The sequence below is a fragment of the Melanotaenia boesemani genome, chromosome 20 (assembly GCF_017639745.1).
Source record: "Melanotaenia boesemani isolate fMelBoe1 chromosome 20, fMelBoe1.pri, whole genome shotgun sequence".
Lineage (NCBI taxonomy): Eukaryota > Metazoa > Chordata > Actinopteri > Atheriniformes > Melanotaeniidae > Melanotaenia > Melanotaenia boesemani.
In genome coordinates, this window is record NC_055701.1 from 6,184,831 (window position 1) to 6,212,731 (window position 27,901).

Consider the following 27,901-nt stretch of genomic DNA (forward strand, 5'->3'; position numbering starts at 1 on the left):
TGCTCATGTCATGGCTTTACCTGCTGTCCATTCTCTCCTCTGGAAATCCATCTCAAGAAAATGTATTAAAAGATGTCAGGGCCTTTAAGAGAACTCTGCAGAAACAAATGCAGCACACCTCAGTGAATAAAAGAGACATTGTAAAGTAGAGGAGCAAAGTTCCCCCACAATAATACGAGAAGCTGATAACACCGTAAAAAATTTACTCAAGTTATTGCAGTTAAATGTGCTTTTTCACAAGTTACTGAATCATGGTGTGTACTCCGTTTAGAGACTGCTTCTGCGTTTTGGATTTGTTTTTATTAGATTAATAATGATGTGGTGTAACATCCCATCTACTGTTCATTTGAGGCTGTATTTACTTATTTCTAAGACATGGAAGTTTTTTTTTTTTATTTTGTCCTAATACATAAAACTTTAAACACTATTTTTCATGACAGAAGCTCAAACTACTCCAAGGAATTCCCACTATTTTACAGCATTACAGCATTACAATATTTTTTTCTCTTAAGTTTAACTGGTTAATAAAAAGATCTGTAATAAGGAGCTGAGGAAAGTGCACTTTTTAGATCTTAAATCAAGAAAACAAAACCACAAACAAAAACAGAAAAAAAGTTTAATAACCACCAAAAGGATAAAAGAGGACATGGGCAATGTATAGTGCAACTTTCTGCAAGACAATAGATTGTTCAGCACAAAACAAACAAGAACAGAGGGAACAAGTATATACTATTTAAATTTCAATTCAACTGGTGTTTATATTAGTCTGTCGGATCTGTAAGGGTCATGTATTCGTGTTATCAGAATAAAGATTTAACTTTAGTTGTTCGTTTAGCTTGATATGGGCTCATATTGGAAATTAAACTTTAAACATCAGCTGAATCCAATTTACATTTTTCCAATCAATAAAGTCTGCAGCTGAAAATATCAAAGTCCTTTTGTAAAAAATAAAAATTAAATAAAATCCAGCTGAGGCATCAGTCCAGTTTATTTCTCTGTACCATTGGACTTGTTTTCAGATTTTCCCCCACAGCTCTGCTTCTCCGTCTCACTCCTGCCCCCCTGTGATGACTGGTGGTATAACATGTGAAGCCTCTCTGCATCCACGTCAGCATCCTCTGCTCCTTCGCAGCACCTAATCCAAGCCTGAGGAATGGCTTCGATGCCGTAATGTGCCCCTGCGATGGCCCCAGCCATGCAGGCTATGGTGTCTGTGTCGCCACCCAGGGCCAAGCTGTACGCTATCGTCCTCTCCAGGCCACCGTAGTTCTCTGGAAGGTAATCCCGGGGCTGCAAGCAGTGGAGAACGCAGAAGATGGCGGTGGGGACTGAGTGGAGTGCTGCAATGCCATTACCTGCAGAGCAAAAGGTAATTGTTGCATGACAGGAGAAAGTGTAACTGAAAAAGAACTGTTTCCAAAATACTTTAGTCCAGGGCTACTCAATTTGGTCCTACAAGGACAATATGGTGAGAATATGATGTACTACCTAGATTTCTAAAAGTTGGAAAAAAAACATAAAAGCTTTACATTCAGTTTTAATTGTAAATGATCAACATTTCCTTCAGGTGCTTCCAGTGTATCAATATTTAAGAAACAGAAATGTTTATGCAACTGGAAAATGATGATGTAACATATGCATCACTTCATGTTTGGAAGATATACGCACTCATTTTGCACAAGGTCATAACTACTTAAACAAGGTCCAAAATGATGGCTGCTTTCTCTGAGCTTATAAAAGAAGAACTGAGGTAAAAACCCTTCGATGGTCTGATTAATTCAAATTTGATATCTTCTTTTGGAAAAGAATGACACAATGAAGACATTTTAATTAGTTAGCAGCAGCACAAAAAAAACTTTTTGGGATGTTATTTAACTGTCATTTTTGTATTTGACAGTGTGTTTCTCCTTCCATCTCGTTCAGATTTGCCTTCTCTGGTTCAGATTAATCACAACTAACAAAAGGCAGGTTTGGCATGATGAATGTTAAGATAATCACCATTGAAACGTTTTAATAAGCAACCAAGGCTGCGGTGGATATGGATCCCTGATTCTGCTATGATCAAAACTTTTCTGTCACTCAGCACTTCATCCATTTTTCCTGCACTGATTGGTTGTTGGTCAACAAATTATAACGCCCCAAACAAATAAAATGACTTGAAGTCTCCTGAATACTTTATATTTATGTGCAAACATCTGGCTAGGAGTTCATTATCCCTGTAGTGACTAAGTGTAGGGATTCACAGGAAATAAAGCATGCAAAGGGGCTGAAAAGGACAGAAGGATGAAGAAAATCATTCAAACAGATACTGACCAAGTTCAGAGATGACTTCCTCAATGCTGACCTTGCTCCTGTCCATCAGATCTTTAATTCTATGAAGACGTTCACAGAATGGCTTCTCTGCTTCTTTGAGGCTGGAAAGACACACCACATTGAATAAACATGAACAAAACCTCATATTTCCTCCTATTCATCTCCATATTCCAAACATTCTCAGACAGACATGATTAGATCAGATTTGTAATGAAGCAGCTGTAAAACAAAGCTGCACAACTTACATTCTGGCATCATTGAGCGCCGCCTCGTCGCCTTCCACTTCTTCCATCTCTGTGATAAGCCGACTTATAAACTGCTGAGGCAAGTCAAGCGCACCCTGCAAGGAAAGATGGACCGCTAACGCTTGCAGAACTGCTCCATTGTAACCCAGAGAGCAGGAGTGGGTCAACATGGCACCAAGACGGGCAAACTGCAAAGAAAAATAAAATAATTACTTGAACACTGAGTTAAATGTGTAGTTCATTGGTAGATCATGTTATCAACACTAATAGTCAACAGTTTGTCTTAAGACTTTCTCAAGTTGTTGCATTTTTGCCTGCTGCTCACCCTTTTAACATCAAGCATATCAGGAAAAGCCAGTGCAAAGGGGGCCGCTCTCATTGCTCCTCCGTTTCCAAAGGAACCTCTTCCATTAAACTGATCTCTGGCCGGCTGAAAAACATCACTTAGCTGAGGGGAAGAAAGCTTCTTCAACACCTGGATAACTCCAGAACCATAACCACGACCCGGGGAGGAACTATACTCCTTTGCAAACCTAGAAGGGTAAAATGCAAGTTTCTGATAAAATATCCAGAGGATTTTGAAGAAAAATAAAAGTCAGTAATGAGTATCTGTCTACCTGCGAGCCATGTCCTGCTCATCAAATCCAGTCCGGGTGAGTAGAGATTGGACCACACAACGTGCCATTGCTGTGTCGTCACTGTATTCAAGGATACCTGAAAACAAATGATATTTGAGCACATTTTGTATTACACATGAGTTTTTTTTATAAACTATTTCAAAATTATTTAAGTAGCATCGATTCAATTTAGCTTTATTTGTACAGTGCCACTTCACTACAATATCATCATAGGTAACATTATAGACAAAACATTTACAAACATGTAACTCTTCCTGGTCTAAACAGGATTAACTGAAGCTTTAGGTTCTCCGTTTTTAGGCATTACTTTAAATGTTGGCATATTGGTTTATAGTTTTATGTTGCTATTACTGCAGGCTAAATCAATAAGTCCATTCAAGATTAGGTCTCCAGTTTCATGACAGATATATGAGAGGTGGTATTTTAATAAACACCTTTCAATCTCACCACAGTTCTGCATCGGTGAAATAGGCTAATACAGATCAATGTTTGTAGTCGACGTTATCCCAGCCCTTTACTCACCAGCTCCTTTAGTTTCGTCGTCCAAGCTGTTTAGGTGCTGTAGCACGCTCTCCATGGGGACTTCCTCCGCTCCTTCGAACTCTCCGCCGACGCAGTCTCCCAGCACACCCGCGACAAGCGCTCCCCTGAAGCGGGACAAAGACGCCGGGCCCCCCGCTGCCACCGCTCTCATTGCGGTCATTGCCATTCATCCGCCGGTGAAGAAGCTTCAGTCTACGCCCACAAAAAATGTTCGCTGACCCGCTTAACAGAAAATCGGACAGCGGGAAGGTGAATACGACACAAGAAACATCAACAAATGTTAACTGAACTCCTCCTCCTCACTCTTCTTCTTCGTCTGCTGTTTACTGGCGGTTGTCAACGTACGCCTCTGAACTGCTTCCCGAGGCCGTTAAGTGCTGCCTGTCTGTTGGTTTGACCCCTCCAGTGAGAGGTTTGGATTGTCACACACAGAAATATAGTTAAGCAGAGAGGGCTTCCATTGAGTTACACGTATGGGCATGTTCTGGTTTATACATTTCTATGTAAAACAAACAGCCTGATACCACAATGGCCATAATAAATAAGCAGAAACCTTTATAACAAAACGTCATATAACTAATAAAATAGAAATTCAAAAGGGAGAACACGCAAAGGGATTTGGGGCTGTTTAGAATACAAAATATTACACATAATATTTATTAGAAAAGGATAAATACATTTAAAAAAAAGAATAACTGAATGTGTTTAAAAGATTTAAAATGTTTTTTTTATTATTATATAATACATATATTATATTTGTTTGCGAGTAGATTGTTGATAAAATGAATGTACACGTTCCAACTCCCTTAGAAAATAGATTTTCCGTGGATATAGTGAAGTTTACGGTAGAAGTATTTATTAAGAGCGCCCTCTGCTGGACGGAAGATATAATACTTAAGAGACGTTTTATTCTGTTATTCTCAATAAAACATTGAAATAAATAAATAAATAAATAAATAAATAAATAAATAAATAAATAAATAAACAAATAAAAATAAATAAAGTTCTATAATCGGATGATATCTGAGCATCAGACGGTGATTATAACACACACATACACCTGACATGTCTATATTAACAGAAGATGTTTGTTGTTGTAACGAATTCAGTGCAGAGTGCAGACAAAGAGATTTGTTGTAATCATAAACGGCATGTTGCTGCTTTACTGTTTGACTGCTTGTGTTTAGACTATAGAATATAGTTGATGTGATTTATTAAATAAATTCAAATTTCATTCATTTTTATCACTGAATTATTTAACTTCTCAGTACTGTTTATTATTAAAAATGAAGCCCCCCCCCCCCCCCCAAATACACTTTATCTTGGTTTTTAAAATGTTTTAGTCAGTTAGTAAGAGATGCACTTGAGCAGCGCAATCAATGGGTAATATAATATACAAAACTAACAGCTAGTGGCTTCACATTCAAATGTATGTTGACGTAGTCAGTGGTGCTAACTTGATGGGTCGTTTGGAGTTTTATGCCAAAATGTCAGCACACCTGCCTTAAAGCTTTCATGGCTTTCCAGGATGATTTTCAAAGAGCTGAGAGTAACGTTAACACAAGTTGGCATCATCTGTGAGCGACATTAGTCATTGTGCCAGCTGACTGCTGGCAGTCAATTTGCAGACAATGAAGAGAAAGTCCACTGAAGCACTAATTTCATCTTATTTATCTAATAAGAAAGTAAGCTCAAAACAGAGTCATTTTACAGTATAAAAACTGCAGATAAAGCTTCCTAAATCCACAGTAGTGAGAAGGAGGGTGACCATGTAGCTGAGGGAGGGGCAGCAAGATAGCATGAAAAAGACTCAGAACATGGCCAAATCTCTACAAGGGCTGAACACAAACAGGAAACAAATCCTTTGCATAACAGTGAGCAGCAGGGAGCAAGATTATACAAAACCTTTATATCACCTTTATCACTAGTTGAAGTTAGGAATAGTCACTACTTGTATCAATGTTGTTGCTGTTCTTATTATTTAAAAATCAAGGTTAAAATAATTGTTAAAATAATTGTATCTCTTGTACTATATGAGCAAACTGTTGATTAAATTAAATTACATCACACGATGCAAAGCATTTAGAAAATTCGTTTTGATTGATTTTGCGTAGACTTTGTGAAGTTTACGGTAGAGGCATTTGTTAGGTGCGCTCTCTGCTGGACGGAAGATATAATATGTCAGAAACATTATGTTCTGTCATCCTCATTATGTCCACAACCAAAGACAAATGCATTTTGTTTGAATACATGAATAAATAAATAAAAGTTATTCGTTTTTGTAGAGTTCTATTATGGGATTATACCTGAGCATCCGACGGCGATTAGATCGTAGTCCAAGCAGAAGACAAACGCATGAAAAGATGGGTCTTTATGTTGCATTCCATGGAAACTGGAACTTAGAACTTCCTTTGTCCAACAAGAAAAAAATGTAAGAAAACGCACAAAAAAGGTTGCGTTTTTAAATTGGTAACCCTGCTAATATTTGCCAGTCCTGCTTTTTTTGTAGTTTATGTTACTATCCGGAAAAGAAACTCACAAAATCACGGAGGCAGACATGCATTTTTGCCCACTTATTGCATCAGAAGCGCACATGAAATAGTACACGATTTCGAGTTGTCCGACTTTCGATGTACTCTAAACGCAGCATAATATATTACCGTACTGACCAAAAGCCTAGTAGCAGCCGACATTTCTCTGGAAATTTCATGAGAAAAGTGAGGCTATTTGAGCAAGAGGAAAATAAGGATTAGTACGTATTTATATGAGCAAACTCCGCCGCTCCACGCCAGTTATCTTCTCACCGGAACAGGTAATTAAGCTGTAATTTACATACCTGCAGTGTTACTAGTAAGAGGGGGAGAACCTAATAAAACAAATACGGTAAAGCGTAAGCGTATGTTCTCCATTAAAATACTTCCCCTCGTATTTTTCCCCCAAAAGTTTTCTATAAAGTATTTGTGGGTGACCTAGTATTTACATTGTTTATAATATGAAATTAGCACAGTTAGCCACTGGCTAACTAACGTCTAAATCCGAATACAGCATCCTTCTTGATCCAGCTGCTGTAATTCATGACCCATAACCCTCCGAGGAGGTGGGCGTTTGGAAGCGCGGCGTCTGCAGCATAATTGAAACATGGCGGACTCAGAGGAATTTAGACTTAAACGTTTAAAGGTAAGAAATATACTAGATTTCAGTTGTAGCCGCAGTTGGACGCAAGCTAAAAATGTTAGCTAAACCAGTTACACGTTAGGATTTTTAGTTACTGGAACCTAGCTTCCGGTCGAGATGTGCTCATTTAAGCTAACATTAGCTAGCTCGCTAGCATACAACCCTGTAGCTTGATGCATGCTATTCAGTACTGATTCACGCTGCTACGCCTATTTTAATTTAGTAGCCTTATTGTCAGTAATGTACAAACACATACAATGTATTGTCTAACTTTATAGCAACGTTAAGAGCCTATATCAATCCAGAAATGCAACTTTGTGTTGCACTTTAATATTGGTTTCACTAAGCCCTTGCACCGCCAAAGGCTGCAGTGAACAATAAAAATAGCTTAAAAAAAAAAAAAAAAAGTGTTGTCACCCTAATGTGTTGTTCCTGTTAAGATCCAGCAGCTTCTACCATGTCCCCTAGAAATGTTTGGTCTTTGTGAATGTTTATACAAATGAACCAAAATCAGTATATTGTATGGATGTTTTTAAATGAAGTTTGGTGGGACCCCTCTTACACACATCTGCTTGGAGAGCACGAGGCCCGTAGCCACGAACAACTATACCAAGATGTTAAAAACATAAAGTCTAGTTAGATTTGGTTAATTACTCTATTAGCAAATCTCTCAAAAACCTATTAACGATAGTGAAATGTTTTATGTTGTTGATGTAGAGCATTACAGATGTTTTCTGTGAAGTCAAATTTGACTTAATGTAAGAACATATGAACGCTGAAAACAAAAGTAAGATGTGTAGACAACAACGTATTTATAGATTAGAATTGTGGATAAAGAAGCAGATGTCAAAGTTCACCTTAATCATGTTACCTTGCTTGCTTACCATCAGTCACACCACCACTGTTTCTTTTTCTGCTCTCAGTTAATACAGTCTCTCCTGCTTTTGCATTATTTTTTATTTTTTTTTATTTTTGCATCTTTCAAATGCAAAAGTTCAGTATGGTTTGAGATTTTAAGTATGCCCTTTGGGTTGCATTACAAGTGTAGTACGTAGACAAGTATGTGAACAAGTACTCTCTTGATGTGCATTTTGTTCAGACAATCTCATTGCTTACACTTACCTTTGCTCTCTTTCATGTGAAATGCATGTGAAGGATCTTTATATTGTTCAGAACTTCTACTTTTCAAACTCTATAAAACATTATTAAAATAATGTTTATGCCCAATGTCTTTTTTTCTGCAATGTCCTTTGCTCCTTGCAACACACAAGTTTCCCCTTAGGGTGATCAACAAAGTGTAATATATAGGAAGAACAGAATTTTTCAGCAGATGACTTAGATATATTATTTTGGAACCAGTTTATTATTCCCGGGTGACAGATGAGATTATGTTGAACTAGGAAATAAAACAATTCAGTTTTTTCTCCAATGCTGGTGAAAGTATCAGTCTCCCAGTAGAAAAACAACAGTTCAGTCCCTCTTTCTACTGGGAGGGAAGCAGTCTTGTGGGCAGAAATAAATAAGTCTGACCTGACCAGAAGATCTGCCTGTCTTTTGTATTTGATGAATAAGTCAACCCACCTTCTGTCGTTTTTTTTTTTGTCAGTTTTTCCTCTAGCTGTATTTTTTTATTTTGTACTCATTCTACAGGAAATTCATCACCTCCATGCCAATCCACAATCTGTATTTTATACAAAAGGCTCAAAAGAAATTTTATCATTGCAGTCTGACATGTAGGTTTTGATGTTCAAGAATTACGTCATCCATCTTAAAATTGTGCTGTGCTGTCATTTCTTTTCATTTGTGGTTAATACTTCTTTGTAAGGCAAGTTTATTTGTATAGCACATTTCTTGTACAGGACAATTCAGAGTGCTTTACATAGAACATTAAAAGCATTCAGAAGTAGTAAAAGGCAGCAACAAATAACAAAAATTAAAATAAAATCATAAATTACATTAAAATGATTAATAGCAAGATAAGTGAAAAAGTAACCGGGCAGATTTCACGCATAGGCGCATGAGAAAAATGTTTTTTAACCTGGATTAAATTTGGTGAAAGTTTGTTCAGATATTGTACTGTTTAAATTCTATATAGTTTTCTATGGTAGATTTACTGTGATTATCAGGAAAGAATTGAAAAGCCAATGTTTTTTATTTATTTATTTTTTGTTTTTGTGGAGTAAGTAATACATTTTAGATTTTATTTTTATTCAAGAGTAAAGATTAAATAAAAAAATGTTTTTCTTTAAACTTTTAGAAATTGAGACATGTTAAGATGCATTGAAGTTTTTTATTGACGCATTTTTAACAAACTTTTCTTTCTTGGCAGCACGAGGAGCACATGTCCAGAGTATTCGATGAAGTGATGGGGCTGGGGGACTTTGCTGACTCCTCCAGGGGCTCCGTTGCCTCCTCAAAGAGCGGTGGTCAGAATGACGCAAAGGGATTAGATGAAACTTCAGCACAAGGTGAAAACCAACCAGTAGAAGAAGATAGCAACTGCAGCAGAAGAGAAGAAAAGGTGGATGAGGGTGTGGGAGAGTCAAGCGTCGCTCCCCTTTCTTCTTCATCCTCTAAGCAACACTCTGGGTTTAATTTGGGAGCCAGTCAAGGAGGTGGTGGAGGAAGTGGAGGGGCAGCGTTTGATGATGCACTAGATGGTCTTCCTTCATATGGACAGGAAGAGGATGATGAAGACTGGCACTTTGCCCTGCCAATGGGCTCTCTGGAGGATGTTGATGTTGGTAAGGCCCATGCTAAAATAAGCCAACTTGGACAGGAGAACAATGCATCCCGAGGTGATCCCTTTGCTCGCAAGCCTGGAGAAGAGGAGGAGGAAGAGCAAGACAAGGAAGGGAGTGGCGGGTCTGCCAATACCTCCCATTCCTCACAGGATAATACACCTGATGACAGCAGAGGTAAAACTACGTATGGATTATTTTTAATAATAAAAAAAGAGAACAAGATTGGTCATTATTGCTATTTTGCTTGTCTAATCAGTGACATCCCAGCAATCAGCAGGGATGTCACTGATTAGTGCACTACAGTGAGAAAAATAAGTAATACTGACATTTTGATTTAACCAATGTTGGCTAGATACTACCGAGTCATTATAGAACGTCACGATTCAGTGTTTGGGAGAAATTGAAGCTATACAGAAGACAAAATCTGAGACTAGTCTTCCTTAGAATGACCTCTATCAGAGTGTGGACCTAAAGCCTCTTTAAGCATCTGTGATCAGTCATCATCTGTTGCAAGGTACAGTGTAGCTCTTCGGCTTTGTTCATCAGCAGCTGAAAGCTTTAAGAACTTGTAATTGAACCTTTTTTTTCCCCAGAAAAGACTATTCAGTATATTGCACATAATCCTGTTTCATCAAAAACAAGACTAGCTTTCCCCCGTCTTTTCTCTTTTATAACTCTAAGCTTGCAAAATAATTTTTTTGATATTGCCATTTAAAAATATAAAAATTTGGTCAGCATTGATTTTTCATTGATTCCTCTCTTGAGCTTGCAGGTGTTTCTATGTTTTGTCCACAAGCTGGAGTTTTTGGACAGTGCCTGCACATGCATAAAAACAAACATTTGCATAGACATTTTATCCTGTTTTCAATGATTTATATAACATAACCTACATTTAACAAAAGAAACTCCCTACTGTTTACATGTTTATTACATGTTGCCAGCAAATGCAGTAATGAAAAGAAGTAATATTATATTGGTTTTACTCCATACCAAGCTAGTGAGTTACAGGACCTACGTGAAGCTAGTTGCAGTTTTTCCAAACATTTAGTGCCAGCCAGAATCCCTCATCACTAGACCTGGAGCACATTACTGTCCTTGATTTGATCTAACACCTACTTTGTAGTCTTTAAGTGAAAAAAACAACAAGGTGGCAGTGAATTTGGCTGCAGGACTGCCAACTCATGCACTAAACATGACGCGGTGTGGTGCCACTTAACTGTCTCTTGAGCTACAAGTTCAGTTCCATAATACATAACGCTGCTGTCGGGCGCAAACCTTCTATTTCCATAACTGTCATTATTCAAAAAATGAAAAAAACTGTATGGTCTTGTAATAACTGGACAAAATGTCCTCAAACTTTGTATTATGTTTTAATCATATATCGTTGGATAAATATTTGTAAAACAACAGACAGACATAAAGGGTGACCAATAGTACTGATTTATAAAGGAAAACAAAAATCACGAATTTTGGACATAGGAGGTTTTTGCCCGACAGCAGCGATAACGTAACGGTTGGAAAGGACAAATAAGACCGAACAGGCAGCGCAAAGTTTTTCTGCTTCCGTTAATGCATGCTTTGTCTTATGTTGTACAGCTTTATTATTTACCGTGGAGGTAGCAGTTAAAAATCAGAATTGCTCAAAAATCAACTATTGATGGACGTGGCCAGCTGCAGATATCTGACCTGTTTAGATCTACATCTGTCAAATAAAGCACTGAAACGTCTAACAGATAATGTGAATAACACTAATTGTCTTCCTACTATGTAATGTTCTGTTGGGAAAACTAACATCTTGTCATTTTCAGCATTCAAGAAACTAAATTCTAAATATTAAATCCCTATCATTTTATCTAAACTAAACATTTTTATAGTCTGGTTAAAGAAAATGTTTGAAAATTAGTTTAAAACTAATTGTTTTTCTCTGGATTGTTGTTGTATTTTTATATAAATCAGCAGTTTATATAAAAGTTTGAAATGATGCACAATTCAGTACATCGTTGCTTTTGAGATATAGCTATGGCCAGTGGCCTCCGGAAGGAAAACTTTGAGGCTTTGAAAGGTTGTCAACAAACATTAAGATAACTGTGTCCATCCTTCTGCACAGTCAGTGATCATAACATCTGCATAATTGTGCTCCCTTTTCCCATCTCTTTTGGTGGTAATAAATAACTGGAGCAAAGAGTCAAACTAGGAACCCTGCTGCTGTGCTACCAACCACATCACTGTGCAGTTTGTGTCTGTGTAAAATTGTCCTTCTTTTTGTCCATGCATCAGACGATGGTGTCCTGAACCAGACAGAAGAGACTGAAGACAGTCAACAAGGAGAAGTAAGGACTTAACAGACAGTGAATTAGCAGCATTTTGGCTTCAGGTATTTAAGACTTATTTATTTCAGGCATCAGAGACTGCTCCAATTGAGGACAGTAGTCCCCCAACGCCTCCTGCTGTCAATATCAAAGACGAGCCCATTGATGAAGGCTATGATGCCGCTTTGCTTCCTCAGAGCTCCATCAGGCAGATCAAAGAGGAGCTGGAGCAACAGGAGGTACGTATGAAGAGAGGAAACACCTCTGCTTCAATATTTCTTGAGGATTTGTGGTTTTCACACAGCTCAGCTAAAACGTAATGATATTTTATGATGAAGCTGCTGAAAGTTTATATTGTGATATAAATATTTTTCATTACAGCACACAAGGATTTCTTTAGAAGGAGGAAGAAGCTAAAATTAACGTTATAACACTGTTTTCTTTTTGTTATTACAGGAAGAGCTAAGGATCAGCTCTGTTTACTCTGTAGGAGGAGGGAACACCTTCACGTCTCCTTCCCGTGAGTTCATTTATTTGACTAGTTTGACATGCATTGGTTTTGTTGTGTTGCAGGAATGGGGCCTTTTGGGAACAGAATTAGTTATATGTTTAAGTCTTATTGCACATAAGGTTGAGGTAACTTTGTTGGTACCTGAAGGGATATTTGTTTTGCAGTAAAGTAGGAGCGGCCATACTTTGTACAAACACAAAACAGATGAACACCAAAAACGGACACAGAAAGACAATACGAAATGCACAACCACAAGTACCGAGTACTCATCTGAGCTTTGGATGTAAATAAATGCATTGCCAAACAGTTGGCCAGCATGCTGCACAAAAAAAACACACACACACACAAAGGCACGCACACAATGTAAAGAAATATATGAATGGAAATGAAAACATAAACCAAAGTCAACTAATGCACATCAGGAAACAGGCTAAAGAGTAAAAGTGCGCCTGTAGCAAACTTTTATAGATGTCCAGGTTAGGAGCAGCCCTGATATGAGGGGGGAGGTCGTTCGAGAGTCTGGGGACAAAAACCACAAAGGAACGACCTCCCTGTTGGCTCAGCCTATACTTGGGGACCACCAGGAGTCTTTGGCCAGAGGACCGTAAGGTTCTAAGTGGAGTGTAATGGCATAAACGATAGACCAAACCATGAAGTGATTTAAAAATTAACAACAAAAATCCTTAACTTGATGGGGGGCCAGTGTAAAGAAGCAAGGACTGGGGTGATGTGCTCAAATTTACATGTGCCTGTTGAAAGACGAGCTGCTGAATTTTGGACCAAATGGAGGCAGTTAAGGTAATACTTGTTCATACCTTTTTATAAAGAGAGTTACAATAATCTAAGCGAGAAAAAATAAAAGCATGCATGGTGCTCTGAAAATCATTAAAGAAATGGCTTGATCTTGGCAAGATGTCTCAAAAAAAAAAAAAAAAAATTTTTAACAACATACTTTTTCAAGCCAAGACTTTAATTATTGTCAAAACTACCCCAAGGTTTTTGACAGAGCATTTCAGATTCTGGGCAATGAAGCCAAGGTCAGTACGGGAGTGGTCACAAAAACAAGCAATGCCTCTGTTTTCTCCATTTAGTTTTAAAAAATAATGCGCCATCCAGTTTTTAACATCTTTTAACAGGCTAATGGGGCCAAAGGAGAATGATTCTTTTTTCTGATTGGGAGATAAATCTGAGTATACTGTATAAAAACCCTGTAGATTCCCAAACCATCACAGAATAATCATTTTATCTACATATACATGAACTGCCAGAACAGAAGTCTTCTCAGTGTTTTCAGTTTTCATCTTCCTGTGGAGTAAAACTACTCTCTCTGAAACAGGGAGCAGAGAATAAATGTACATCAGTAATATAATATACAAACTCAGCTGAGGTGTTATTGTCTCCTTTTATCCCCTAAAGTGCCCCCAGCTATTCCAGCGCCAACTCCGACTGCCATTTTTTTCCCTGGCAGAGGGACTGTCCTGCAGGCCATGGCTTCTCTTCCTCTCAGACCCCCAGCTCCACTCCCACCTTCAATCCCTGTTCTGTCAACAATACCACAACGTCCACCACAACCCCCAGTTCCTGGTAGTGTTCGCTGCAGTGGTTGCTCTAAGGTAATGGTAACACAAGTCAATTTAATTATGATGTCAGATTTTATTTACCCAGCTTTAACAGTAAGAGCCACCCAAATATTTGCTGCCTGTTCTGCTGTTAGCCATGAAAAATTATGTAGTTTTATTTTTAGACTTGGGACACTTAAATGTAAAAAGATTCTTTTGTGTGTGTGGCCTAGGTTCTACTGAAAGGCCAAACAGCTTTCCAAAGAAAAGGGTCAACGCAGCTTTTCTGCTCCACAGTCTGTCTGACAGGCCACCTTCCTCCAGCCACCAAGAACCGAGCCTGTTTCCAGTGCAACAGGTGATCTTTTCATTAACATGTATATTTCAGGGTTCCACTTTCCACACTGCAGTCAGATACTTGTAACAACAACTAGAGCCTCATGGTTGCAAATACTAGCACTTTTACTTTACTGTACATATTGTCACCTTTTCAGCATTCTCACTCAGTTAGTCCCATGGCAAAGATTTTTCCCAAACACAAGGAAATACAGAATCCATGGATCTAAATCTGTATCACAATTTAAAACGCTGCGAATCACAAAGGAGAGCAGTTCATTTTTATTTCAAACTTGCAGCGTCCACAGCTGAAATTCCCGTCGTCTTTCTTGTGCATTTAAACATCATGTGACAGCTTCACTCCACTGTGAAGTCATACCATAAATATAACTGTTTTCTGCAGTGAGGTTTGAAAATGCAGCTTCACAGCTGAGTGTAGCTATCACACGATGTTTAATTTAAACATGTAGCCCACCTCGTCTTGTTAAGGTGTTGAAGCGCAACGTATTTGAAACTGAGATAAAATGAAAATCCTAGCCAGACGTCTTTTTTCTATTTCGTGCCTGAAGACGTTTGGTCACGCCAAATGACTGTCACACAAGACAGGAATTACGTCTGAAGCGAGTTGATTTGGAAAGATGTGAACGCTCCAGCTTTGAAACAATTAATCATTCAGCTCTAATGCAAATTCATATTTTTTGAGAAATCCCTTTTCAAGTTTAGATAACCATAAAGCTATGACTGTAACACAGGAAACAGCACCCATGTCACATGGATGAACTCTTAACTCTGTAACTGCAGAAATGTAACATTTTGAGCAGTTATCCTTTACAAACAAATCATAATTATAACTTAACCTTTTTACCAGAGCGGGAAACAAAAATTTCAATCGCCTGTGCAGCTAACAGATGAGGGCTCAGCATGTATTGCAGAACAGCTTTAACTTGCAGCTGTAAGATAAAGATGTACTGAACACTCAGTACATCTGATACTCAGATGTACTACACATTTGGTGAATCACATAATCACATTGGTGTTGTCATCTATTGTTTGCGTTTATGTCTTTGCAGGGAAATCATGCAGCCCCGAGATATGGTCACAATCCCTGCAGATGACAACACCATCATGCACTTTTGTGGACAGTTCTGTCTGTCCGTCTTCAGACACAAGAGGAAAGTTGAAAAGGTTCCTGATAAAAGACTGGAAAGGAAGCCAGAGAAACCACCGGAGAAACCGGTGGAGCGTCAGCCTGATAAGCCCGTTTGTAGTGTCTGCAAAGTCACAAACAAGGTGAGAGACTAATAAAGTTGAAATTTTAATGCCAAACAAGCATTAACAAATATGCCTAATATTTACATCATTCAGCTTACACATAAAGTACCATGAGAATCACCACTCTTAAAGGATTTTCATTCAGTTTGCTGGCCATGTAATTGAGTTATGTTTCTGGAATAAGGCTTCTCTTAAGCTTAGCTTTTCCCAAGATGATTTCAGTGGGTCACCAGATCATTGTAAGAAAATATAGTCTACGTGTATCAAATACATTTGGGATTTTTATTAGGGCTGTCAAAATTAACAAATCAATGCAAAGAAATTTATCTGTAAAATTAACACATTAATGCACTAATTTATACCCAACAAAGTTATTACTCATGTCATAAAAAAGCAATCTAAATTTGGCTATACCTTGGCAAGAGCAGCTCATTATGGGCATATAGGTGCTGTTAAAGTGGTGAACTAAATTCACCAAAACCATTTTATTCTCTTAATTTATGAAGATTTTGATCGTTTTCAAGCCTTACATCTAGAATTTTTTTATTTATTTAATTTTTTTCTTATCATTGGGTGTCCAGAAACAAAGTTATTACAATTCAAATATGGCAGATGGTGGCAGCTCAAAAAGTTTGGGAACCAATGTTTTATCCCACCTTAGCCTTGTATTCTGTTAAAATCAGGGATCATCAACTCCAGTACTCAGGGGCTAATCCTGCAGGTTTTTTGATATTACCTTACAGCAGGGGTGTCCGAAGTCGATCCTTGAGGGCCGCTGTCTGCAGGTTTTCAATGTTTCCTGCTTCAACACACCTGACTCAAATGAAATGGATCCAACAACCAATTAAGTTTTGCACAAATACTCATTAATTTGAGTCAGATGGTTTTGGAGCAGGGACACATCGAAAACCTGCAGGATTGTGGCCCTCGAGGACCGGAGCGGGGCATCCCTGCCTTACAGCAACACACCTGATTCAAGTCAATGGGTCAATAACAGCCTTGTGCAGAAATTGACAGGAAGCAGTTGGAGAACTATTTCATTTTATTAATTTCTTTCTATACATTTTTCACTTTTTGGTAATTTTATCATGAGAACAAAAAACAGCAGTCAAATCAGATGATCATGCTCACAGATTTTTCTTTTCTTTTTTTTTTTTTATTCAATTTGTTAAAGTGACAAAACAAAACTTTGTCAAATTTCTCTCTGAAAATGCTGCAGCATAGCACCAAGAGGATGATTCACACGACACCAGCTCGTTCAGTTGCTAAGCGATTAATGGAAAACAGTGTGTGTGTGTGTGTGAATTGTTTGTTTACCTTTTTCAAATTTCTCATCCTTCTAAAACTTGCCTCAGATTTTAGATATAGCTGGCAACCAACAAATAAAATCAACTACCACTTTTACAGTCCTATTGTTGATCTGCAGCATAACACAGAGTGCTACTGTTAGCAACAGCTGCTAAATGTCAACTACACTAGTGTGAATGTTCAGTCCTGGTCAGTTTGCCAGGTTTGTTTCCCTTCAACTCACCTCTTTTGTCTTTGTTTTTTATGTTTGGTTGTGATTTCTACAGCAGATTGAGCATGAGGTCAACCACCAGGGCCGCTTGCATAAACTCTGTAGTGATGCTTGTTTTGTAACCTGGCGCAAGCTACGTCAGCTAGCTATGAACTGCTGTGAAGGCTGCGGACTTTACTGTAATAGCAACTCAGGTTCCTGTCAGACACTCTCAGTTGACAGATCTCAGCTCAACTTTTGTAGTCCTACCTGTGTTGCCACCTACAAACAGGTATGATACAAGACATTATGACATTTAAAGATTTGTTTTAACTTTCAGTACCCAGAAATTATATCTGAAAGTCTCTTGTTTAACAAGCTAGAACAATTTGTTGCAGACCTGCAGAAAAACGACTGAATGTGCCAACTGTCGCAAGATATCATTAGTATCTTCCACTATCATGGAACGAGACCAGAGGGGGAAAGTTCAGCTTTACTGTTCATCTACTTGTGTGGAACTGAGTCGGCCACCTCAGCATAATCTCACTGGTACAGCCAACCTCAGAAACACACATTAAATTGTTATTATTAGCTGGCACCAAACAGTCTTAGTTAACTTGTAATGTTCCTGTTTTTATAGGTACACCATTCCCCTGTTCCCTGTGCAAAGTTACAGCTGTTCCTCAGTATCATCTGGCTATGGTTGACGGCACCATACGAAACTTCTGCTCCTACGCTTGTGTCACTACTTACAGGGTAAAGTACTTGTAGCATTTTAAATATTTAAAGGAAGTATTTGCATCTGTTTTAAGTATTTTCCTATCATGGTGTTGCAGAAGTCTGATCACCCCTCTCAGCCAGAGCTGACCAATGGAAACTCCTCTCTCAGGGACCCCTCCAGCAGAGATGCTCCAAAGCCGGGGCCCTCTGCTGGAGCCAGCTCAGTCCCTCCCATTCCTCAGGATTACCCATCTTCAGTGCCGTACCAAGGGCATCATCCCAGTCATACCTCAGTGCCCCCACTAGTGCCTCCCCACTCAGCCATGTCCTCCCCTGCTGTGCCAGGACAAGCCCAAGCTACATCAACCCCAGATCAGCCCCTGAAACCAGCAGATGCTGGGCCCAGTGACACTCCCAAGCTGATCTGCCATCAGTGCTGCAAACAGTTCAGCACTAAGCCGCTGCTATTCAGTCACCAGGCAAGAAACACGGGTCACATCTCAGACACTCACTCAACATCGTGTTGCCTGCATATGCATATTAATGCAGATTTTATTTATAAATATGTACGTTTTCTTTACAGGGCCGCATTTCTATGTTCTGCACTAAGATGTGTTCTGAACAGTATAAAAAGCAGAAAAACATTCTTGCATTATGTGAATACTGTAAGCAAGAGAAGCTACATTATGAAACTATCAACTACAACCAACAGGACCTGCTCTTCTGTAGTGAAAGTAAGTTCAAGATAGCCTAGACCTCATCTGTGTGACATCATCTTAATTGATTGGGCTCAAGTCTCCTCCAGAAATTCAGCAGTGGCTCAGATGTTGGCAGAAACACAGAAGTTGTGAAAAAGAAATGCTATAGAGCTCTAAATTCTATGTCTGTCTGAAAAGGACAAAAATAATGATCATCTGACTGGAATAAAGCCAAGATGATGTTTTTGGCACCACTATTGGAGTTGGTTTTATGAGGATAGTAGGTAAATAGTACCATAAGTAATTGGAAATGGCAAAAAAAAAAAACAATAACATCTGGAGGAGAAAGTGGAAATATGTAAATAGTTTCTGGTGTCTTTTGGTTTCAATGCCAATATTTTTTCTCCTGAAAGCTAAGTATGATGTGCAGATGGCAAAAGGCTTGGTTAATGTTATGTGTTATTTCCAAAAAGTACTGTTAGTAATAAATTCAGTTTAGCTTTTTTGGGTAGTCTTTATGGTGCTATATCTATATATAAACTAATTTTACATCATTTTAGCCTCATCATCTAACAGCTGAGGCCCTCATTAATGTCTGAATGTTGACTGTGCCTAAAAGGGTTGAGCTTCTTCATGTATTTTTACATTAAACAAACAGGCTGACCAAAAATGGCTTGGCGTTTTAAAGGTTGATGTCTAGTAATCGGTGCGTATAGAGCTGTTGTACTTCTGAGTAACACCATGCTCTCCTTGTGCTCCAGACTGTAAGACGCTTTTCATACACGACATGACTTCACGTAACAAAGACCACTGCTGGCTTCCCTGCACCTACTGCTCTGGCTTAGCTTCGAAGATGCTGTGTAGCCACTATGGAGGCAAAATTGAGGAGTTCTGTAAACCTCACTGCATGTCCCAGTACACAGTGCTCTACTACGGGGTAAGAAGATGGAAGTCCCACTGCTCTGTACTTGGTGTAATTGGTAAACAAATTGAGGTTTTGTTGTGATCCTTTGTTTCATCTTGTGTCTGTCTCTTCCCTTCCGTCCTGTGTAGATGAGTCGGTGTGACAGCTGTAGGAAACAGGGCTACATGAATGAGAAGTTGCAGTGTTTGGGTTCAGTTCGTAACTTCTGTAATATACCCTGCCTGCTGCAATATTGCTCCCTTCATTTTGAGATGAGCCAAAACACCAGCAATGGTACTGGCACTGCTCCACAAGCACCATGTGGTAAATTTTTTTCTTAAAACTGTAAATCTAAAATGGCTTTACTTTCTGCTCAGTAGCATGTAGAGCATGCATTATATAAAGTCCAAACTGGATAGTAGAAAGTCAAGTGTGACCCCTTGTTTCCCTCTCGCTGCAGCTCCAACACAACCCCACCACTCCTCAAAGATGAATCCTGTCATAGCTGACGTCGTCTCGCTCGCTAACGGTTCGGCCACTCAGCCCAGTGTTTCAGCGGACTCTACTCTAACTGGTAAATTCACACACAGGCAAGAGTTCTTATTTTCAAAACGCTCCTTCACTGCTCATGTCAGGGAAAAAAAACAAATTAGTTTGCTGCTGTTGTGTTTTTTTGTTGTTAAATTCCCAGTTTTTTTCCATAAAAAGTGCACTTTTTGTTTTTACCTCTATATTTAGCCCTGAAGTGCAGACACAATTCCACTGGTCAAAATATTATGACAAACTGAAAACATGACAGTAATTTAGAAAAAGTTGCTTTTTATAAAACCTAGCTCATACAAGTAGACCTTTGTCTATTTTTTCCTGTTGTGTTATCTTTCAGTGTTTTTTATTCTAAATCACAAGCATTTTTTTTTTGATTGAAAAATGATTTGTTTTTTGAAAAAACTGTTGAAATGTCTTTTTAAATTATGTTTCTTGTTTTTTTTATTTTCTGGAGTGTCTGCAGTGGTATTTTTTAAGCAGTTTTCTTTTTTTTTTTTAAATCGTGCTTTGTTTGTTGTTGTGTCTTTTTAAATGTTAATCTTTGTGAATTTTCATTTTGTTTAATGTGTTTGTGCTTCATTAAACTTTTTTTTCTTTTAAAATTCTGTATTATCCTGTTTTATTTGAATGTCACAATGGTTTCTGCTGTTTTTTGAAAGCTTGTGTTTTTCGTTGCTGTGTTTTTGTCCTTATTTTGCTCTTCCGGGTCAAGGTACAAATACCACAACACCAGTTTCAGTCAGCCAATGTTGCCATGAAATTCTCCCAGTTTTAATTGTTTCATTGGTCACAGCTGTGTTGCTGTTTTTATTCGTCTTTTATAGGAGCGCTCCCGACTTCCAATGTAGACGGCAAGAACCTCGACCATGTATGTATTCTGCCTGTGTGTCTGTGTGTGTTTGTCTCAGTGTTAGACCTTTTTACACTTAGAGTGGTGCATCTCCACATGACTTGCAGCTCATATGTTTTTTTATATCAAAACTTTTCATGCATCATTTACACAGACTGATGCACCTTCATGGTACTGGTGTCATATTTGAAAGAACAAGGTTTTTTTTTTTATTTTTTTATTAAAGTGCAGTGAGATTTTTTAAAGATTTTTGTAACTTAAACTAGGTATGACAGACATGTGATGTCCTAACGGTCTCTAAATGAAAAGAAATCACTGTTTAACCTGTTTCAGTCCACTCATTTCATTTATTTCTGCAGGCTCATTGTCTGATGTGAGAAACCGCGGTCCACAGCATGTTTATGATTAAGAATCAGCCTAGAATTGAGATATTTTTCAGTGATTGTGACTGCTTGATGTTTTTGTTCATGCCCAGGCCAGTACTCAGACCGATGCCATGCGGGTACCTGGACCCCGTCGCCGTCAGATGAAGAACAAGTCAGTTCTGTGTCGACCCTTCACAATGGACCAAGAAAGCTGGTGCCAGCTGCCCACACCTTCCACTGAATCTGGAGGTAACTACAAGAATCCCTCAAACAAGTTTGGCTTGTTAACTTCACCTTTCTAACTATCAAATACAAGAAGTGCAAACACAAGGTGGATATAAAACACCTTAAGTTTTTTAGGAGGTTTTATTGCATACTTTATCTGGCATTAGTTTAAATGTTCTTCTAGCTGATCAAACCAAACAGCTATGGAGGTTTAGGTTTGACTCTGAGGCTGTTGTTAAGCTTCAGTGATTGGGGTGTACCATGAAGCAAGTTCAACAGAGCTGCACTTTCTTTGTGTTAGCTAGCACAACAAAACCAAACACCTTGAATTAGAGAAAACGGATGCTACGATGCTGGTTATGAACTCGCCCTCCTGTCATTCCTATTCTTACACAATGTGCTGATAACCTGATAGATCTGTGATTAGAAGGACAGGTTGAAGGCATCTAAAGGGCCAGGTGGGAACAATTTCAAAGCAACAATGAAGACTGAAAGTTTTATGTCTGTTTTATAGTCAGTCTCAGATGATACACAATTAAATTAATCATAATGATTGAATAATTTTACGTTATAGAGTAATTCTCTAATTTGTGTAAGATCCAGTATCGACATGGATGTGCAGCAAAAGGCCATGAGGCTTGCTTAGTTCAGCGAGGACATTCAGCCTCACAGCTCCAAGGTGCAGCGTGGCAACAGGTTAATCCTTTCTGAAAAGACGTTATTGTGGTATGATAAAATTAAGTTAAAACTTTTGGTAAATTCATTGAATGACTTTCGAGGTGATGCTTAAATTGACGAACTGACGTTCACTGAGCGTAAAGCGCTTTCAGTTGAGTTTTAATGCAGAGTGGATGAACAGATTTAATAATTCTGCAAGATGACTTTTAAATGTTGATTCTGTCTCATTTGGGCTATCTTGGATATTAAATGATTGTGAAGCTTTTCAGAGCAGGTTATGTGTTTTGCACCTTTGTTACCATGGCGATTGGGCCAAGTTAAAAGACATCCACCTTTGTGTCGCTTCCGGCTTGCTGAGGCGTTCTTGCTTCATATTGCACCCTATAGAATTACAAATGTTATATTTAAAAAAACCTTGCTGGTTTGTGGATATAATTTTGAGTTGTATTTGTTTATTTTTGTTTTCTAATGGGATGTTAATGACAATGAGGGAAATATTTTCATGTTAATGATGAAAATTAGCACTTATATCCCCAAATAGTGCAGTCAGGTTTTCTTTCTCTTTAGCTGATACTTTATGAAAGCAAACATATTTTTTATTCATATGTAAGGGGTTTAATTTAATTACTAGTTGTTGACAATTAGTTGTTTTAACTATTGCACCAGCTCTGCTAGATAGCTCCTCACAGACCGACCTACCATCCACATCACCGGCGCGGTCACCGCAACCTCAGGAGGAAGCTCAGCTGGGTAACAGCTTACCGGCGCGGCTAACCGGGCGCCATTTCCTGGGCAAGAGGGAGACGGACTCTGACTGCAAGGTCTGCTCACAGCACAAGAGGAAGAGGGTGGAGGAGGAGGAGGCAGAGAGGAAGAAACAGAAGCTGGAGGAGGGTGATGAGCCAGAAGGGAGAGTAAAAAATCAAGGAGATGAGGAGGAGAAGGAGGGTGCAACTTTGGAGGAGGCCGATGAGTCAGAAGGGAGAGTAAAAAAACAAGGGGAGGAGGAGGAGGGTGTAACTTCCATCACTGAGGAGAGGGAGGAAGAAAATCAGTCTGAAGTGAAAGATTGTGGGACAACAAAAAGAAAGACTTTGTATTACTGTAAGACGTGTTCAGGAGAGCCCAGTCTCTGTCCTGTGCCGTGTTTTGAACTCTACCACACCCAGTTGATCTACAAAACAGCTCCTGAACTGGAAATGGAAGGTGAGCCCCCGAAGTTAAACAATTAAATTCACTAATGAGTTAACTCCCGTAAAAAAAGAAAATGTCTCAAATAGTCAAACTTCAATGGTGGTTATTTTGTTGAAGTGTTTTGATGATGTTTTAGTGAAATTTTGACAATCTGCTGACGTGATTTGTTTAAATTTATACCGACTTCTTAAGAGGGTCGAGTGTGTCACCCAGTTTTTCTCTCCACAGCTTCCTGATCTGCTGCCACGAGGAGCCATCCTCTACCCCGACCATGGACACAGATAAAAAAAACAAAAAAACACCTACAACTTCAACTTTGCCAGTCTGTTAAAAACAGACTCTTACTGAGAGCAAATGCAATTACCACTCAGCTTTTAGCAGTTTCATGTTTTTGTATTTTCCAACAGAAGAAATGTGAACTCAAATGAGCTGCTTCTGTATTTTTATAGTGAAGATTGCAGTATTTATGATCCACTCTGCAAAACAGACCTGCTTGACTAGTGTGTTTTGTTTGTCTACAACAGGAAAGGTTAAAGATACTTTTAAGTGCTTTACTAGCTACAGCTCATACTGTAACATGTTTAAGGAAATATTACCTCATGAATAGATGTATCAGATGCTGACACATCTGATTCGGAATACATACACTCGTCATGAAAGCTGATCCCAGTCATGGTACATTTTAAAATCTCTTGACATCATCCACCTACTGTTTGCTCACTCGATTGGTGTATATGGATCGTGCTGCTTGTTGTTTCTTGAGGGTCCTCATCATTTAATTGCACACAGAAATGTGTTGTTACTGCCAACGTATCCTGTGATTTGATCGCCTCACATTACAGGCCAAAATTGTTTGTTTTTCCTCCAGCTTCACGTGATACCACATGGTTTAAGCATACTTTAAAACAGTTACTGGGAAGTTGTAGCAGGATACAGGCTGCCACGCTACAAAATGTGCTTTTATTTTAAATTAAATATTTCAGAAATCAGTATTAAGTTGGTGTTTTCTCATGTGAATGTTGCATAAAACACTCATAACTGTAGGATTTACACTACGCTGTAGATAAATCATCTTGTCAGGGTGACATCGTAGACTTATTTTCATTCAAGTGTTGTCATAATTCAACCAGAATTAAAGATGAATAATAGTGATTTAAAAATGCAGATGTTTGCTGAGAAGAATGAGGATTTCCTAAAGTGCGTACAGGTGAAGACTGAACAAACGTGTTGCATTCAGATGTTCGCTCTCATCCTGGTGACCTTTTTAAAAACCTGCTGTCACTTGAATTTCTGTGCTACCTGAATGATGGGCATTCGTATTGTTGTGCATCTAACTTATTTGTATTTTCACACTGTTTTTTATGTGGGAATGTATGAAATACAGATGCATTCATGTGGACCAACATTGATTTTATTTTATCCCTTCCTTTTAAAAGCAAGTTGATCCAAACATAACATGAACGAGTCGATTCCAGCTGTGTGTTACCTCTAAAGTTTACTTAATGTTTGATGTTTTCTTCTAATTTACTGTATGTGCATGTTTTATTTTTCACTCAGCTTACCTTTTTTTTCCCCCAATTTGTAAGAAAAAAGTTAAAGTAATGTCAATAAATTACTTAAAAAATTTCTTATAACTGTTTATTTCTCTTATTTTACACATAATTCACATATAAATGGCCTTAATCCGACATCAGACTTAATGCATTAAAAATTAGCTGATTTAAATAGAACTCTATTTATAATGTATGCAAGGTTTATGGGTACATGAGCGGCTGGTGTTTAAAATTTCCTTTGGGATTAATGAAGTTTATCTAATCTAATCTGAGTAACAAGCTTCTGTAAATTACTGCTACTCTGCTGTGCTTTTAAAGACAAAATATGTTTTCAGTTTGAGGAAGTACATTTTACACAAGACAAATATGGTGGATGATTGAAGGTTATTAATGTAAAAGAAATGTAGTTTTATAGCAACTCAGTAGTGGAAATAGCGACATCTGCTGGCCAAATTTAGCTTTTGCACGTTAGGACTGGATTTATGATGAAGGACATGACTGCTTCAGTGGTTCTTAACCTGAGGGTTTGACTGTACAGAGCCTGTGTGATTATTAAAGTTAAGGCCATGTCCACACATTTGGATGTTTTGTTCACACAGAACTGGCCTTTTGGAAGCCTGAAAACACAGATGTGCTATGCAAATAAACTTTCTTTGCCTTACCTTTTTATATATATATTAAAAAAAAAAAACTACCTGGAAGAGTACCTCTTGTGCATCCAATTAGTTGTTGTCCATGTAACTAAAGTAGTAGAGTTGTGAGTTTCTATCCTGGTAGTTTTGATTTTTCACTGCTTTTTGGTTGTTGCATGAAGGGTGTCCTCACAAAAAGCAGGTTAGGAGCTCCGCTTTAGTTCATTCAGCTCATTGATTTAATTTCTTCCAAACAAAAATGAGCTTAGTGATGATATTTTTGATCCAATACATATCAGACATCAATATTGCACTTTTAAAATAAAATATAAAGAGCTTTCCACCTTATTGATAGTTTTGTTGATAGTGCTGCCTTATTAATTTTATTCTTTAAAGTTTATTTCACTGCAGCAAGTTTTTAATAAGTTTGAGACACTAGGCTCTAAGTGTGTTTTGTTCACATGTTAATATATTTATATGCATTTTAAAATGATTTGCTCTGCTTGAAAAACAGAATAATACAAATTTTTTTGGTTTTAATTTCATCTACAGCAGGAGAAGAGAAGGTTAAAGTGTTGATGGTTCCAGTCCCAGTACCAGTTTTCATTCCAGTGCCTATGAACATGTACTCCCAGCACACGCCTGTCCCAGTGGTGGTACCTATGCCTGTACGTTCCCTTATGCTCCACTCATTTAGTAGAAAAATGGAATAATTGCTTTTATTTTCAGCAGGAAGTCAAACTGACTTGTTTGTTGCAGGTTCCGGTACCTGTTGTAGTTCCACCACAGGAAAAAGTCATGAAAGATGCTGCTGCTCAGTCAGAGACATTTGCTACAGAAGAAGAAAAACAGAGACATGACTCTGTTTCCACTACAGGTGAGAATTGGAAATAAGATGGATATATTCTAGTTTTTATAAACTTCAGTCATATGAAAAGAAAGTTCTTACTTGGGTGTATTTATGCTACTCTGGTTGGAACTAAAAAATATTCTCTTTACTGCTACCTGTAGACCAGAGCAGCTCTTCATATACTCGGGAGATGAAGTCTGAGATGGTCGCTTTCACAATCCGTGAGGATGACAAAGCTCACAAAGCAGTCCAGACTGAACTGCTGCTTACTGTATGTTCAGAAAGCACCACAGAGTCAGCTGATCCTCAGCTTGATAACCAGCCAGAAACAAGTAAAACAGTGAGCGACTTTCCTGCCACCAGCTCAAAAGATCAGCCTCCCTCCTCACCGATGATGGACCTGGAAACTGACTTTCCATCTGGTGAGGAATCTCATCGCTGAAGCTTATAAATTTGAGTTTTATGTGTGTAATTGTTTGGGATGCTACCACTTGGAAAATAAATTTTACGACGCACACAAGCAATTAAGGGTTTTTTGTTTTTTGGCAGAATCATTGTATCAGAAGACGTCTGTTCCACAACGAGGAGTGAAAAGACCCAGAGAGGGTTCCACCAGCAGGAAACGGGTAGGACATCCCTGACAGATGAGCACAAATTTGTTTATTTTTGTCCTTCACTTTGATTCTGTGATTTTCAAGCTGATCTTATGGACTCTAAGAGAGATAATAGTGGAAATTACCGTTTAAGAAACTTCTCTGCTTCTTGATGTAAGGGAATTACACTGAATGTTACATGTGGAGTCCTGATGGAAACAGGCAGTAAAATATAACGTGCAGTTATATAAGAAATACTGAAAGCACTTATTGGCACTTTTTTGGTGAATTTAAGTTAGGTGCTTCTAAAAGTCAAACATGCTTTCTTAGTATGATGGATCTTTCTAGTCACATCGTTGTAAGGATAGAAAATAGTCTGTATTTGTAACTGAAAAACACTTAATGGTCCAATCCTGACAAGAGGCTAAAGGTCATGTCAACGGTCCCTCTGACAATTACATCAACACATGCAAGAGTTATGAAATGGGCATGTGTTTTAAATTGCTGTTAGCTAGCAACTAGTGTTAATGTATATAGATAGAAGATGCAATAATTTAGATTAGAAATTATACATTTAGAATACCACTAACAGACAATAATTAGATATAAGCGATTGTTTAAAAGGAAGGTGTATGAATATAAACATCCAAAGAAAATAATGTTTATATTACATTTCATAGCACTTAGAATACTGACACTGAACATTGGAGAATTATATTAAGAAATTCTCATTTATTCACAGTTAAATCCATCAATATTTGTTCATATTAGAGATGAACTGGATTAATGCTGCTAACAGCAACACACAAAGTGAAATAAACCAAATGAATATGATACATCATGACACACAGTTGCTGCCAATTTGTCGGCTGCATTTTCACGATGAAAATCTCCCGTTCCACCTCATCCCAAAGCTGCTCGATTATACTGAGATCTGATAGCTGAAACCAG

At 38.2% G+C, this 27,901-nt stretch overlaps 2 protein-coding genes across 5 annotated transcripts in view; one reads left to right on the forward strand and one right to left on the reverse strand.

Moving 5' to 3' along the window:
* Positions 1-602: 602 nt before the first annotated feature.
* Positions 603-4,115, reverse strand: adprs (ADP-ribosylserine hydrolase). Its single transcript, XM_041971321.1, has 6 exons — positions 3,719-4,115; positions 3,176-3,272; positions 2,884-3,091; positions 2,559-2,746; positions 2,314-2,414; positions 603-1,355 (listed from the first exon to the last, which is right to left on the reverse strand). The coding sequence occupies exons 1-6, from the start codon at positions 3,903-3,905 to the stop codon at positions 988-990; spliced, it is 1,149 nt and encodes a 382-aa protein (XP_041827255.1). The 5' UTR covers positions 3,906-4,115; the 3' UTR covers positions 603-987.
* A 2,323-nt stretch (positions 4,116-6,438) lies between these two features.
* The window catches only part of LOC121631798 (zinc finger MYM-type protein 4-like), a 28,269-nt gene continuing 6,806 nt past the window's right edge, over positions 6,439-27,901 (forward strand). Inside the window, exons 1-23 of one of the 4 annotated variants that reach the window (XM_041972869.1) lie at positions 6,439-6,551; positions 6,785-6,916; positions 9,243-9,831; positions 11,935-11,987; positions 12,056-12,205; positions 12,423-12,486; positions 13,894-14,090; positions 14,270-14,394; positions 15,443-15,662; positions 17,219-17,434; positions 17,541-17,691; positions 17,783-17,898; positions 17,979-18,341; positions 18,446-18,596; positions 19,322-19,497; positions 19,614-19,788; positions 19,925-20,038; positions 20,835-20,878; positions 21,336-21,474; positions 26,060-26,175; positions 26,267-26,384; positions 26,519-26,779; positions 26,907-26,983. In XM_041972869.1, coding sequence (XP_041828803.1) covers positions 6,878-6,916; positions 9,243-9,831; positions 11,935-11,987; positions 12,056-12,205; positions 12,423-12,486; positions 13,894-14,090; positions 14,270-14,394; positions 15,443-15,662; positions 17,219-17,434; positions 17,541-17,691; positions 17,783-17,898; positions 17,979-18,341; positions 18,446-18,596; positions 19,322-19,497; positions 19,614-19,788; positions 19,925-20,038; positions 20,835-20,878; positions 21,336-21,474; positions 26,060-26,175; positions 26,267-26,384; positions 26,519-26,779; positions 26,907-26,983 — 3,654 coding nt within the window. In that variant the 5' untranslated portion in view covers positions 6,439-6,551; positions 6,785-6,877. Of the gene's footprint in view, positions 6,552-6,692; positions 6,917-9,242; positions 9,832-11,934; positions 11,988-12,055; positions 12,206-12,422; positions 12,487-13,893; positions 14,091-14,269; positions 14,395-15,442; positions 15,663-17,218; positions 17,435-17,540; positions 17,692-17,782; positions 17,899-17,978; positions 18,342-18,445; positions 18,597-19,321; positions 19,498-19,613; positions 19,789-19,924; positions 20,039-20,834; positions 20,879-21,335; positions 21,475-26,059; positions 26,176-26,266; positions 26,385-26,518; positions 26,780-26,906; positions 26,984-27,901 lie in introns of those variants that run through there. The other 3 variants (XM_041972867.1, XM_041972868.1, XM_041972870.1) reach the window with 3 other exon arrangements.

What these genes read in the sequence shown, in the direction of transcription:
- adprs (XM_041971321.1), bottom strand. Translation starts at nt 3,905, where the DNA reads ATGGCAATGACCGCAATGAGAGCGGTGGCAGCGGGGGGCCCGGCGTCT. An exon ending in GAGCAGGACATGGCTCGCAG is followed by an intron (nt 3,092 to 3,175) that starts GTAGACAGATAC and finishes TTACCCTTCTAG; the next exon opens with GTTTGCAAAGGAGTATAGTT. An exon ending in ATATGCTTGATGTTAAAAGG is followed by an intron (nt 2,747 to 2,883) that starts GTGAGCAGCAGG and finishes TTTTCTTTGCAG; the next exon opens with TTTGCCCGTCTTGGTGCCAT.